Raw genomic sequence first — 16,004 nt, 5'->3', positions numbered from 1 at the left:
ATGGCACTAAGGGACAGCCTGAGACTCTGGGCTTGTGTTCTGACTGGGGAGAGGCTGTATTTATCATTAGTGACCCTCACATACTGACCTTTGTTTTACCAATAAGCTTTTATTGTACTGTTTGACTTATTTTCCTATCAGCACCCATACGGTGTTTGCAGGAGGTTAGTAATGCTCTGCATTTTGCAAAGCTGGCGGATTCCAAATTCTTGCAGCTACTGGGGCCTAGAGAGTTTTAAAAATTCACATTCCACAATGCATGTGCATAATTTGTACATACAGTTTTCATGCAGAATCACAGTAACTGAACATGCAAAGGGACAGTGAGATACTGATCCTTTTCTCATGCAGTCATGGTAACTAAACACACACACACATTATACACGTGTATTCTTGCTCACACACTTGTACCAGCAGCCATGCTTATTGGTTTTACACATCTATATTATATTTCACATTTATTTTTATCTTTGCATTCCTGTTGGCCAAGCAACCACACTTTCCTCCTTCATTTCCCCTTACAGAGTTCTGGATTCTACTCCCAATGAATTCAGTGGCCAAAGTGGTCTTTAACATTATTACTTCTAATAATCTACACCTAGGCACTTGCTGCTCTTTGCCCACTGCTTATGACAGAAGTCACTTACCACAGTGGTTCATGGGGGTACGTAGAGGTCTTCCAGGAGTTACATCAACTCATCTAGATACTTGCCTAGTTGTATAACAGACTACATAAAAACCACTAGTGAAGTCAGTGCAAACTAAAATTTTGTACAGACAATGACTTATGCTCTGTATACTGAAATGTAAGTACAATATCAATATTCCAATTGATTTATTTTATAATGATATGGTAAAAAGGGGAAAGTCAGCAATTTTTCAGCAATCGTGTGCTGTGACACTTTTGTATTTTTATGTCTTATTTGTAAGCAAGTAGTTTTTAAGCGAGGTGAAACTTGGGGGTATGCAAGACAAATAAGACTCCTGAAAGGGAAGTCTGGAAAGCTTGAGAGCCACTGACTTACAACAATAAAAAGAAGAATGCAACAAATTAAGACAATTCAGTTGATAACCAGCATCCCTCTCCAAAAAAAACCCCACAAGCTATCCCAAAAGAACTTCTCCCTCTGCCCTTGTTTTATCATTCCCTGCTTTCTTATATCCCACCTTCCCATGGTTTGATGTTGTTGCACACTGAACTTAATTCAGATCTGGTGTAAGAAGGTGCATTTCCACTGAAATCATTGGAATGGCGACCATTTACAGCAGATCTAGAGTTGGCTCACTGAGAAAGGGAATTCATTCCTCAAAGCAGCTGGAGTCAATCCACTGTGTAAGAAGTATAGGAGGAGTGTCAATTTTCTGTTCAATAAATGAATTTGCAAATACTTGATTGTGAAAAGAATCAAGAAAACAAAAGGCAAAGCTCTTTCTCCATTCACACTGGGCTAGCTAACACACTTTGGTCACCACAGGCCAGAGTGCAGAGCCGTCTTTACATTTTTCAGTTCTATCGCCAGTGATGAGGTAAAGAGAGACACCCAGTGGTAAAATATGTGTGATAGGTCTTCTCTTGTCTTCTTCATGGCCTTGCCCATTTCTGTCTAGGAATCAGGTAGGATCATTTCAATGTACATGAAAGCCAATGAACCCCTTAGTATCTGTGAAAATAATTCCACAGCTCTCTACGTAACCTTGGGTAAATCATTTTCACTACCTTGTGTCTCAGTTTTTCTTTCTGTTAAACAGGTTGATAACTATGCCCTAGCTACTCTAGCCCTAGTACGTACTTAATGCCCTTTGGAGATAAATCCTAGGTGTTAATAATACTAAGAAAAAGTTTTATGTTAATAATACTGACTCTACAGTGTTTCTCACATGCACATTTAGCAATTCTCTACAACCCACCAAATGCAGGAAGCTAGGCCATCCTTTAACCAAAAGTGAAGCTAAAGGACAAAAATTTCTCTCTGTCTACAAGCCAGCTGATGAACTGGTGCTTCACATACAGAAAGGCAGCAAGTAGCTGCCAGGAGCGTGACATATAACCAGATACAGTCCTTAGCAGTTAGGATCCCTTTAAAAGGAGAACGTGAAAGCCAGGAGATGAAGTGGGAGGGATGGAGAATCAACTTTTCAGTGTTTCATTTCCAGAGAATTTTCCCTGTGCTGGAAGTGTACCTTCTGCTTTCTTTCCCACCCTGGACAGTCTGTTGAACCTTCACCACATCAATCTATAAAGAAAAAGTCAGAATTGTCAGCTTGGCCAGCAGTAACTGCTGATGTGTGCTTTGTTACAACGATATGAAAAAAAAAAATCACATGCCAAATGGTAGGGGGGAGTTAATTAGTTTGCAATGGAGTAAAACATTTTGGGTTCTCACTACCAATAGTCTACAGAGCTTTTTTTTTTTTTAAATGTCTCCATAAAAATGACATTTCCATATGGGGCAAATTCATAAACAAAAATTTGCCTTATTTGTCCTGGGTGAAATGTCGCCATTTGTGATGCAGGAAGTTGCATTTGCTGACCACAGTGAGGATCCCATATAGGAGTACAGTACTTTGGGCAAGGCTTGGAAAATGTAACAGACACCAACTAGCCAAAGGACTAAATCTGGTAGCCAGAGACCAATACAAAAGAAGAGGAGGGGTGGGAGTGGGGAACGCACCAGCGAAGTCCAAGCATGCCCTGGTGCAGTGCTCACCTCTAGCTGTTGGATGCAGGAGGGGCTAGGATGACCTTAGAGGAGACTGTGTTTCATAATATTTCACCAACCCTAAAAACCTGCAGTTGATCAGCTTTGTTCCTGTCCTACGATTACATGCAGAGAGCAGCCACAGGCTGCATTCTAATAACATAACAAGAATTAGAAATGAGGCGCTTTACAAAACACAGCACTCCTCGCTCCACCCTTATGTAAGTGAGTGTTTGTACAGATGGGTGCTCTTAGACAAAGAGATGAAGCATGCTGGGAGTCTGCGTAAGAGCTGAGATCAGGTCTCATTAAGTTCCTAGCTCTCAGCCATCGGCTCACTCCATTACTTTAGGCCTCCCTCTGGCACTCTACAGGCCTCATTTGGCCCCTTGACCACACTTTGCTTTAAGCTAATCTCCGTTGTTCAGGCACTGTCTGAACTATCCAATCAAACACACTGTACAGGACATACCAGGCAGCTGCAGAGTGTATGATCTTTCTACAGAGTCCCTTAAAGCAGCATGTGTCACCCGACACGTAAACACTGCTCCTTCCTCGTCCCTTCCAGGCGTGACTTTCAAAACACTCCAGATGGAGTGCAAACCATTGGCTCCCATTATGGAGACTGAATGGCAGACTCCCGCTTGCAGGAGCTGCCCATCTCGGAACCAGTTCACAGTGATCACGTTAGGGGAGAAGTTATTGATCCTGCAGTTCAGCCTCAGCTCCTCTCCCACCACAGGAACGGAGGGGTCTGTGGTGATCCAGAGAACTTCAGGGGGCGTCCCTGTTCAAATGGAAAGAACACACAGCAGGACGGATGGTTAGATGAGTCACCCCCAATGTCAAGAAGAGGGCAAATGGCCAAGATGCATAACTGTACCAATGGGAGTGGTGAATTATTCATGACAGTCATAATGAGAACGTGGGAGCCTACGGCTCACACAGTGAGAGAGCTGCTGCAGATTGTGCCTGGCTTGATTGTTTATGGCATGTTGTGGGTCTGGCAATGGAAATTTTTGGGTGTGACAGTAGCTTTGACCTTGGCCCAACATTGTGTGTGTCACGCTTTCTCCTGTACCTATAGCTCATGGGGCTCTCTCAGAACTCCAGGCCCCCCATCACATCCCCAGGCTCTCCCATACAGACACACACTGCACTGTGCTGAATAAGGTCTCTCTCTACTCAGCCACAGGCACCACACCTCTTCTTCCTCATCTCAGACTTTGGGCATTACCTGAGCCGGTTCCCCTTTTCACCACCGCTGAAGATCAGTGTGTGAAATGGGGCTAAGACAAGAAAACAGAAGGCCCATTCAGCAATCACTCTAATAGGCTGGGTTAGGAGGAACTCAGCTGCTCCTTAGCTTCCGACAAAATCTTTAACCCAAAGGCCCCATTCAGATTCCAGTTGATCGAACCAGTCTCACCTGGAAATATTGAATACTTCCACAGCACTTTATATTAGCTAGCTGATGCTCATAATACCCCTATCCTCTACATTTTATAGAAGGAAAAACAGGGGCTGACTTGCCCCAAGCCACATTCCAAGTCAGTGGCAGAGCCAGGATTAGCTTTCAGGATTTCCTAGCGTTATGCCCTGTGCGCGGGCCAATAGACCACCCTGCCTCTCAAGCTCTGAAACTCAACCCTCCAAATCTTTTGCACCTCATGGTGTAAATCTGCTGAACCTCTCAAAAGCAGCTCCACTACTAGCATCATTGCAGCAGTTGACTCACTCAGCATGCAGCTTACCTTGCAAGTTAACTTCGTAGAAGAGTTCTTCTATATTTCCAAAGCTGCTGTGTTTTATCTGACAGATATAAACTGCCCCTTCTTCCTCATTGGTCAGTATAAACTCAGTCTGGCTCCAGACACTGAAATAGTCTATTTCCCAAGGGAAAGGTCCAAACTGTGTCACATCGCTAACCAGTTGTCCATTTCGAAACCAAGTCAAAGTGATATCCTTGGGGTAAAATTTCTCTACTACGCAGCTCAGAATGAGCTTCTCTCCTACCGTGGGAGCCTGAGGCCAGCTAGTGATGTAGAGACTTGTCGGTCGAGCTGAAAGGGGGGAGGGGGAGAGTGTGTTTAGGGAAATCTGGTAAAAAGTTACTGTTCAGATTTTGGCAACGAGTCAGTAAGAAAAGATCTGCTGGGATTGGGGGGGAAGCTCTTACCGGTGACACTCAGTGTGGTGCTTATCCACATGGCACTTTTCAGTGCACTGTGCTCAATGCTGCATTCAAACACTGCCCCATCATCCCGGATAGTGGGTGTGTAGGTCAGACAGGATGGAACACTGAAGAACTTGCCATTGGTTTCCAAAGGCTGCCTTGCCTTGTCTGTAATATCGTCTCTCGGACCCAGAAGAAAAGAGGCTTCTCCAGGAGCTTCACTTGATGCCATTTGGGGGGTTCTCCGGTACCATTTCACACTAATTGCTTTTGGTCTAAACCCATTTATGTTGCACATCAGCTTCAGCTTCTCATTAATCGGGATCACATCTGGTTTGTTAATCAAGGAAACCTGAGGCGGCACTGAAAAGAAGATAAATTTGAGAGGTAGAAATCTCTGTGAGATGCTGGCATAGCAGAATTGGGGGTTCCCGGATATATAAAGTAGTATATTCACATTAAGAGTGAAATACTGGCCCCAGTGAAATCAACACACTGGGTCTTTTCTAGGCATGTACCCAAAGTTTAGCTGCAGAGCGCTCCGGACCTTTTATGGGAGCCCTGCTTTGTCATCACTCTTGCTCAGACATTACCAGGACCTCCTCCACCCAATGGCCCTTTGCAATAAGATGAATTGAGGGGGCCCACTCCTCCTTCAGTTTCTGAAACCCACCCTTTCTATCTGATTAAACCCTTGTGATCCCTCCAGTACTGATAAGTGCTATGACTGCTAAAATCTAGTGCCCCTATCTCTACTGTTGGTCTCCCATAGTTGCTAATACCCTCTTGCATCCCTCTAATGACTGAATTAGATTAGACTAAATATTAGTCCATGACAGATGGTTTAGGGAAATGAAATCAGTCCTGCCATGATGCAGGTAAATAAGCTAGATTACCTACTATTGGTGCCTCCCAAGGAGTCTGTGCATGGGTCATACAGCTGATTGAGCTGTCCTAACATGCAAAATACCCATAAGGAAATCAGATAGAAGTACAGAAGCTAGCAACTCCCTTCTTTGGGGCTCAGAATCAGATAGGATATTTGTTAGAGAAAGCTGTAGCTCTGATTTTTTGGCCAACTTTCCTTTAACATGAGCTCAGAAGCACACTGTTTGCAGAGCGTACCCTTAACTAAGTTATCATTAGTCATTAATTATTATTATCATTAGTACGTAAATGGGAGGCCTACCACAGCTAGAAGGATGCTGAAGGGTAGGAATGTTTAAAAAAAATTACCTTTCATAAGTTGTTCCCGATAGAATATGGTCAAAAATATACTACACGCTCCAGTTATCACAATACAAGCAGCAGCTACTCCAACAATGAACCCAATATCCCGATGATACTGCTTTGGGGCTGAAAACAAATGTATTCATTAGAAACTATTTAAAATAATCAGATTCCACCCAAGGATCTCAAAGCATTTTACAAACAATTTATGAAGCTTCCCATCAGCCCTGGAAAGTGCAGCACTTCTGTATTATTGTTATTATCCCTCTTTTACATGATGGTAAACTGGATCAGAAAGAGGTCAAGCTATAATCAGTTCTCTGTAGGCAAGACAAGGGATTATAGGCCTTTTGGATGGCATGTGCATGAAGAACACATTTGAAACAGGACTAGACTGAGCCATGGAGTAAGTTTGCTATTTTGGGTACAGGGCTATGTCTACGAAGGTATTACGCAGGGATAGGGATAATATGAGTTTGCTAGAGAAGGCTGATATACAGGATATTTGAGTGTTTTTTTTTGCTTTCCTGCCCTCAACTACGTGAGCTGGGGAGATTTGTGAGAACTGCAAGGGTGAAGAAACAGATCTCCCATACAGGCTGCAGGAGCAGCTATTGAAGCCTCAGGGCTGCAAAAGTCCCTGGGAATGCTGCATTCCTTTTCTGTGGATGGTGGATCTGCAACAGCCCCACCCTACCGTCAATCTCTTCCGCATGCTGTTGCACTGAGCCAACACAGAGCACAGCCTGAAGAGAGTGCAGAACCCCTGTGCAGGCTTCTGGAGTCCTGAGCCCCTGGGCACTGGTTTTACTGCACTCAGGACTTTCTGGAGTTAAGGCAGGATCTTGCCCCTATTAAAATTATTTCTCCCATCAATCATTTCTTAGGATTTCCCCAATGCCTAGAGAGTAGAATTTCCATTTGCTGGGAAATCCCAACATTTTAAAATTTGTTTTTGTTCCAAATCAAACTGAAAAGCTGAAAGTTTAAAATTTTCTACAAGATGAAAATTCGAAAAAAAAGTTTGATGTGGAACAACTGAAACATTTAATTTCAGTAATGTCAAAGTATTGTTATATAAAATATTAACTACAGCATATATTCTGTCATGTTAAATCTCTACATACAATATATTAAAACTAATATTTTAGTATAATATAAAAGTTTAAACAAAAATTAATCAAAATGATAGTCAAAATTAATCATTTTTACCTTATCAAAATTAAAAAGAAAGTAAAAAATGATTCATTTAAACTTTTTCCTGTTGAAAATGTCATCAAACCAACACCTTTCCATGAAACAGTTTGATATCAGCAAAATTACAATTTCTGACAGAAAATTGTGCCATTAAAAATTTTTCAACCAGATCTATTCAGAGTCTGTTCTTGGGCCACTTACTCGTGACAAATATGGTTGTATTTCCTCTCAGCGGCTTTTCCAGGGATTCATGTCGGACTTCACAGATGTACAAGGATCCGTCATCCTCTTCAGACACCTCTCGCGTCACCCGGCTCAACACGGTGAACATGCCCTTTTTATCATGAGCCAATGGGACTCCCGTGCAGATGTCCTGTGTTAAAGGCCTCTCGTGTTTACTGCCATACTTCCTAACCAGCCAGGAAATGTCAATCTCTTGAGGGTAAAATTGATGAACATCACAGGAAAAGGTTTTCTCTCCCCCTGCTGTAATTTCAGGGTTTTGGGGTGACAGCAACACTGTAGGCTGAGCTGGGAAGACAGATCAGTCATGCACAAACAAAATCCTGTGGCTCATGATTCCCCATAAAAGATTCCTAATTAGCACCAGACACTAATTTTGCTTCTGGGTAGATAGTTAAAATTGGGACTACTGAGTTACATGGCATTAAGTGAATAAGACCACTGTAGATCAAAAATACTGACTGAGTGCTAATGGACACTTGCAAAACTTTAGTTCAAAATAAAAAGGAGAATGTAAATGCACAAATGAGTGATAGATACACACCAGTGAAGCATAGTAAGAATTCCTCTGAAGTTTCTTTTCTACAAAAGTTTTACTCTTATAACGTTAACATGCAAACAAGCCAGATTCTGGCTAAATCATTGCACCAAAGAGACGGTAAAGGAGCTAATTTTAAACTGACCACAAGGACCTGGCAAGCACCTGATGATCCCCTAAGAAACATTTGCTGCAGTTATCCTCAAACACGTGCGAAAAATAATTCAGTACAGTCACTGGAGAATGAACAGCTGGCTGTAGGCAGTGGCAAGAGAAATTATAGGGGTTTGCTTAATATTCAGTACTCGTGTTCCAAAAAAGTCACTTCCTATCCATATGCGGTTTAGTGTTTACTGCAGGCCGGGGATAGGGAATCCGGCCTCTTGGTTCTAGTCCCAGTTCTATCATGAGCTCACCGTGTGACTCTGGGCAGGTCAGTTATTCTCTATACCTCAATTTCCCCCATCTGTAAAATGAGTTTATTAATACAAGATACTCCCATTTATCTGACACCCTATTGTCCCAATTCCCCAAGTCGGTAGTTTATGAAGCAGTTAGGAATTCGTGAAGATGAAAATCTCCAAGGCTAAAATAAGGCTACTCAGGGCCGTCCTTAGGATTTATGGGGCCCTAGGCAGTATTATTAAACTGGTGCCCCTATGCCGGATGGCAGCCCAAGCTCACAGCCTGGTGGGGGAGGGGGAGGAGGGACTTGACAGCAAAGGATAATGAGATGCCCAGCCTGCCTCATGGTGGCAGAGAGTCACAGTTCCCCGCAGAGACTTCCATGCACTCTCCCTCATGCAGAATGGACATGAAGAAAGTACCTAATTAAAAGCACTAAAATTTGGGAATAAAAAATGTCAGTCACAGGTTTTTTGATATGCCCTGAAGTTTGTCAGAGATTTATTTGCAAAAACTTCATAGTAAGGGTGAGTCAGCTGTCCTGCTGAATACAACATTACATATAATGGAATACATGATGCAGCTCTTCTCTGTTTTACATTTTCTTCATCAGTATTTCTAAGTTGAATTTATATTTAAATGTACTCAAATCTTAAGCCAGCATTCCAGATTACTACATATTTAACTCACTGAAACAAAGACATTCTTTTAAATTAATCAGAGAGATTTAGTGTGTTCATAACAATGTTCATTGCTTTTAGAAAAAGGGAACAGTAATTTACTTTGTGTGATCTCCATAACAAGAGACATGGTTATGAAATTTCACCAACTTTAAAAAAAATATGTTTCCAAAGATTTTAGGTATAACAAGGATTTTGTCTTACTAAGGTACTGATTTTGCTGGAAGGTTCTTTTAAAACTAGTTTGTCGGATAGTCAGAAGTAAAGAAAGGGAAACTCTTTGTCCAGCTATCCGGAAGGGAAGGACTGTTGTCCCTTTAAGGGCTCTCTTCAGTGGGGAGTGGGGGGAGAGGTGGTGAAGGGATGGACAGAAAGGACAGGAAGACTTGGAAGCACTTTTTTTTTTAACTATAGTAATTAAAATGTGTATTTTAGATAAGGGAGGTCTTTTGAAGGATTTATTAAAAAAAACTATGTGTGAAGATCCACACATTTAAGGCTAAAGATGATTGTGCATCTAAAACTCTATGCAAGCATTTTTTAGAAATGTGATTTTATAATCTTCACCAGCTCACTAATGAAATATTTTTAAAGCAAATTTTAAACTAAGGTCCTGTAGACTGACATGTTCTGTGTAAATATTACATTAATGCACAACTGTTTTTGTCAGTAAAGTCAGAAACTGACAGTATAAAAATTTATTTGGGCATAAGCTTTCGTAGACATCTGATGAAATGGGTTCTAGTCCACAAAAGCTTATGCCAAAATAATTTGTTAGTCTTTGAGGTGACACAAGGACTCGTCCTTGTTTTTGCTGATACAGACTAACAGGACCACCCCTCTGAAACCTGTCAGTATATACCTTGGGGTTGGCAAATGCCTGTTAAATGGCTTTATTACCCCTTGAATGTCTCTTTAACAGTTTCAATGTTGTGCTAATAGGTCTGGCAGGCTGGAGGTTTTTTCACTTTTAACTACTAGATTCCCTCCCAAGGAAGACTCACCAGGCTAGAGCAGCCATCTGTGGGAGCCTGCAGGAAGGGTCAAAACAGGGATAGGAAAACAAGAGGGTGGACACTAAGACCCAGTGATGCCCCAAATTTTCAGGTGCCCTACGCAGCTGCCTATGTTGCCTATGCCTAAGGACGGCCCTGAGGCTACTGTTTCATTACATCACAGCATCCTGTCTTAACTCAACCCTTTGACTGGCCTCAAAGTTACACACTGGTTGTTTTTTTCTGTTTTATAGCTAATAGTACTGAGTACCTCTGACTTGGAGCTGGATTGTCCCACTTCCATATTGTGGGGTTATTAAAACAGTGCATGTGTAGATCCCTTCATCATCTAATGTCACATTATGCAAGTTCAGTGATGCGCTGCCCTGGGTTAGTAATTCAGGATTCACCAAGGCCCCATTCCGGTGGTATAATGTATGCTTTCCATCAAACTGGTATACTGTCTTCTCTCCAAATTCATTGTTTATGGTCCATTTCACTGCCACATCCTCCAATTTAACACTCTTCCAGATTGTAAAATTACAGTGCAACTCAATATGTTTGTCCATCAGACAGAATACTGGGGAAGGGCTGGTCTTGATGTCCAACGTAGCTAAAAATAAAACAAATGAACATGCAATTGGCACTCACTATCAGTCTCAGCAACAGGAAAAGGAGTGAAAGGGCTATAGAGACTGAAATCTCCCTCTCAGCCCTAATTAGAGACCTGCCCAGGATCAGGATGGAATCACATCACTGTGCTGGGGTGGGGACATTTGTGCCTCTATGGTTGTACCTGTTCTGTGGATAAATCAAAGCCATCAGACACATATCCGAGGGGATTAATATTTTTAGGAACTGAGCCCTGTAAGAACATAGAACATAAGATCAACCAGACTGAGCTAGACCAAAGGTTCATCTAGCCCAGTAGCCTCTTTTTTGACAGAGGCCAGAGCCAAATGCTTCAGAGGGAATGAACAGAACAGGGCAATTTCAAGTGATCCATCCCTTGTCATCCAGTTCCTGCATCTGGCAGTTGGAGGTTTAGGTACACCCAGGGCATGGGGTTGCATTCCTGAGCATCTTGGCTAACAGCCATCTTGGCTAATCGCCATAGTTCATAAACATGAATTTATCTAATTCTTTTTTCAACCCAGTTATTATTTTGGCCTTCACAACATCCCCTGCAACGAGTTCCATAAGTTTTCTGTGCATTGTGTGAAGAAATACTTCCTTTTTTTGTTGTAAACCTGCTGCCTATTAATTTCATTGGGTGACCCCTAGTTCTTGTGTTATGTGAAGGGGTAAATAACACTTCCCTGTTCACTTTCTCTGCACCATTCATGATTTTACAGACTGCTATTATATCCCCCACCCTACCCCCAGCTGAACTGTCCCAGTCTTTTTAATCTCTCCCAGTATGGAAGCTGTTCAATATCTCTATTCATTCTTGTTGTCTTGTTGCCCTTCTCTGTACCTTTTCCAATTCTAATATATCTTTTTTTGAGATGGGGTTACCAATATATTGATGCTTTGGAGCACCAAACATGTCATTGTTTACTCAATGGGACACTGTCAACATAAAAATTACACATCTGTCTCAAATGTATTTCCTTACCCTTGTTACAAGTAACATGTGAAAAGGATTAGAGAGGGGAGTTGGATTCATTTTTTGTTTATTCCATGCCTTTGATAGCATATTGTGCCAAGCACAGGTCCCAAACTTGCAATTAGATCTGCTAGCAAGGATGTCTGCACCCATGTGCAGCCCCACTGAAGTCAATGGGGTATTGCATAGGGGTAGGATTCACACCAACTGAAACAAATGGTGGGATCGTGATCTTAGTCAGTTTCCTCTTTTGATTGTGTGAGTTCAGAAAATGTAATCATAAAAACCACAATTAAGACTCAAGAGGTCAAGATAAGACCTGAAACAACTTTTCATTCATTTTTGTTAATTGACTAGGTTTCAAGCTGACAGTACCGTTTGCTTTTCTAAGTCATTGTCATACATTTCTGTCTGTGGAACATCTCTTCCCAATTTGTAAAAGGTCTGCTATAGAAATTGTTCCATGTGTTCGTTCCAGATTCCCGTCTGAAATAAACCTAGCCACGTTAGGGAGCCAACTGCACTCTTTGGTATCAGAGATTTCAGAAATTAATCAGACTTCTTTTTTTGTAACTACGCCACGGTAGTCAAACATACTTTTAATAAAACTAGCTTTATTTATTACTGAACAAGTCAGGAGATGATATTTTCCACCTGGACTGCCGTTGTGGAATTTGGACAGTTCTTAATGGACATAATGTTTCCTTTTCTCCACCCCCCACCCTTCAACTCCCACAAATGGCAAATGTTCAGAATAGTTTTCATGTTATCTCCTTTGAATTCTTATTTATTTTATTTATTGTTACAACACAACTCTTCGGGCCACATTCTGCTCTTGATGCACTTGAAAACGGGAATCTCCAGTGAAATTAACATGAGCCCTGTAGGTGCATCCAAGAGCAGAATTTGGCCCTTAAAACTGAAACCCTCAAACTTGGAAGCTCAAGACACTTTGGGTCAAATTTGCCTTCACTTTAGATGCAAGTTGTTACACATTTCAAACAATTAGTGTAAAATACTATTACTTTTCTAGCCCCATTCTGTGAAGCATTCCAACTATTAGTTACCCTGCTATTCTATGTTTGCTCTGTATTGTGTTGCAACATAGCCACTCATCTCTCTGGAATGTAAACTCTTTTGAGGAGGGACCTATTATTTGTCTGGCAAAAGTTTATCTAGCATATAGCACCATATGTGACAGATATGGCAATGTCGCAATATCCCTGAAAGACCTTATTGTATTAAGTTCATGTAATCTCTCTAGGGGCAAAATATGACCAATGTAGGAATGGGGAGTTCAAAAGACTCTATTGAAAATGCCAGACAAGTATGGACTTTTGGTACAATAAGCATTAACTGCAGTTCCTGGGAATACCTAGGGTGCAGTTAATGCACATTATCCAACCCTGGTTATGCAAAAACTCAGACTTTTGAAGCTATGTCCAGAGGAGAGGGTCTTTGTTGATTACCCATTGTAGAAGATCAAAGGCCTAAGCTGTAGAAAGAAACTAATGCTCTGCCCAGCCTTTCTTCTGGTTCTGGAGCTAAGATGGATATGAACTTTCAACCACAGGGAAAATCCAGTGGTAGGTTTTGAAAGATTGAAAGCTACCAGTGCACTAGGTTGGTGTTGGGAGTGACCTGTGGTGATCGTTCTAGCATGTGTGTAGATTATTTTATTGTTTTCTCTGTCCTGTTTTTACCTTAAGAATAAATGTACTTGTTTAAAAGGAGCTATGTGGTAACCTATAACAGTGGGCAATACACGGGCTATAGTCTTCAGGAAGAAAGCAAGGTGCAGATGCTTGCCTGTTTAGGCAGTCTGGCTTGCTGAGGATATCAGTGTAACCAAGGAGCTGTGCAGCCTTAAAATCCCCTGTGAGAAGGAGGAGAGAGATGCAGGTCTCTGCTCAAGAGAGGTAAAGGTTTCTGGTTCCCAGCCATCAAGTGCATGTCCTAGAGGAACCATGGAGGGGGAACACACGTGCAGTTACCAGAAACTATGAGTTAGGCTTGACAGAAATTGGTTCACACACACACACACACGCATATATATATATACACAAAATGTGTTTTATTTTTAAGAATTTGTAAAGATTTTTATCAATTTAAATTTGCACAGCTGCACAAGATCATAGGTTTTTAAGCTTTTTTTCTATTTTTATCTATTTAATTTTTTACAGTTGTGGGAAACTGTCGGGGTCAAACAATTACTTAATGACAACAGACATTCAAATTCAATCAGTTAAAGCTTTATAACCCAATGCAAACTGTCAACAGCACATGTCAAAATGTCCAAAGTAAATGCCCTCAAATCAACCAGTCTGACCTGTTCACTAGCCCATTTGTACCAAGTCGAATTCAAAGTCTAAATCACTGGATTTAGACTCTTAAGAAGTTATCGAGCAGCATTTTTCTTACTTTGCCCAGATGTAACTTTGGATGGTTTCTGATGGAAATGTTTTGCCAGTTCCTGTGTGTACCGTGAAACTGACATTTACTGATAAAAATCTAATCCTTTCCAGCCTACTTAGCCTGCTACTTAAATAAACCACAAGACCACGACCAACTTCGGTACTTTCCTCCCTCTCATTGCGGTGACACTTCGGGGTTTGGTTTTTTTTAATCAGTTGGAGTTGAGGTTAAACACCAACCCAATCCCCAAAGGCCCAACACTGCCGCCACTCCAGGAGCAAGGTCCTGCACAAACGCGAATAGAGGCGGCAGAATCTGGCTGGCAGCGACTGGTCATTGACTGGAAATATAGCAGCGCCAAAGGAGGGGAAGGCGGCGGGAGGGGCAGCAAAGGGAGCCTCCTGTGTCACTCGCCGCCTCCCACCAGGCACGGCCCAAGCCGCAGGGCAGAGGAAGAGGGGAGCGTCCATACCTGCAGCCACCAGGTGCAGCAGCATGAGCAGCGCTTCCATAGTCCGGCGTGGGCAGGGCAGGGCAGGGCGCCGGGAAGGAGCCGCCGCAGCAGGTGCACTTTGAACCTCTGCAGAAGTTAGCGCAGCCCGGAGTAGCCTCGCCCCGAGAAGGGCCCCGCCCCCCAGACGTGCCGGGAAAGCTAAGACAGAGGGTGCGGGCAGGGGCTTGGCTCAGGCTCCCTGCACCTCGGGCACCGGGCGGCCAGAGCAGGGAGTCGCTCTTCTCGGCCGCAGCGCCGGGACGACTCAGCCCAGAGGCGGCTGCCCGGTAAAATTGTCCCCGGGCCGGTGGAACCCGGCTCCTACGGAGGAGGGGAACCGGGCACCTGACCTGGGCAAACTTCTCTGGCAAGGAAGTGAATACGCGCCGGGCACGGGCAGCCCGAAGCGCTAGGACGCTTGCACGGGGAGGGAACAGCAGCCCCGAACTCGGCTCCTCCCCGCTCCCAGGCTGCGGCGCTAAAGCTGAGCCACCGAGCTGTTTAGTAAGCGCGCTGCTCCGCTTGCCGGCATGGCACCGGCTTCTAGGGTGCCAGAGCGGAGCTCCACCGCTTCCGCCACCGAGCGGTGGGGGGAACCCCTTGTGCGCCCGTCCCCTTCCCCCAGGGTGCTCCAGCGCTTCCACCACCGAGCGATGGGGGAACCCCTTGTGCGCCCGTCCCCTTCCCCCAGGACAAAGAAGCTCACCATGCTCCCTCCCACAAGCCCTGGGGGTTGCCAGAGACCAAGGGGCCTGCCCCCAATCTCAGGGCTCGGTAAGATATTAAAAAAATATAACCACCCGTCTTGCCCAAAGTATGCAGATGAGACAAAAATGTCACAGGAAAAATAAAACTACAGTAGTTATTAGCTTGCAGCAGTGGTTATTACAGAAGAAGAAGAGATTCAGAGACGGGTGACAAGAATGAATAGTATCAGAGGAGCAGTAGCCCTGTTAGTCTGGATCTGAAAAAGCAGCAAAGAGTCCTGTGGCACCTTATAGACTAACAGATGTTTTGGAGCACGAGCTTTCGTGGGTGAATACCCACTTCGACATGCATCTGAGGAAGTGGGTATTCACCCACGAAAGCTCGTGCTCCAAAACGTCTGTTAGTCTATAAGGTGCCACAGGACTCTTTGCTGCTTTTACAAGAATGAATAGGGCTTGTCTGCACTACTTGTCCATGGAAAAAGCTCATAGGAAGAGAGATTGAAAAGATGCAGAGTCTGTATTTTGGAAAGGACATAAACAACAGGGAATAAAAGTATAAAATAAGGTATGGTCTAGAGATGGTAGATCAGGACTTCTACTCTCCCTATTTCATA

The 16,004-nt window shown here is 43.2% G+C and overlaps 1 gene segment (V, D, J or C); it reads right to left on the bottom strand.

Annotated features, from left to right (window-relative positions):
- Nucleotides 1-927: 927 nt before the first annotated feature.
- On the bottom strand, nucleotides 928-15,699 carry LOC115635271. The segment is given in 8 exon segments: nucleotides 928-2,234; nucleotides 3,172-3,486; nucleotides 4,454-4,762; nucleotides 4,879-5,238; nucleotides 6,112-6,231; nucleotides 7,504-7,833; nucleotides 10,435-10,776; nucleotides 10,960-11,029. Coding segments are annotated over 7 exon segments (1,737 nt in total).
- Between the last annotated feature and the right edge of the window lie 305 nt (nucleotides 15,700-16,004).

The sequence above is a fragment of the Gopherus evgoodei genome, chromosome 14, assembly GCF_007399415.2.
Source record: "Gopherus evgoodei ecotype Sinaloan lineage chromosome 14, rGopEvg1_v1.p, whole genome shotgun sequence".
Lineage (NCBI taxonomy): Eukaryota > Metazoa > Chordata > Testudines > Testudinidae > Gopherus > Gopherus evgoodei.
This window is presented reverse-complemented; position numbering and strand designations above follow the sequence as displayed.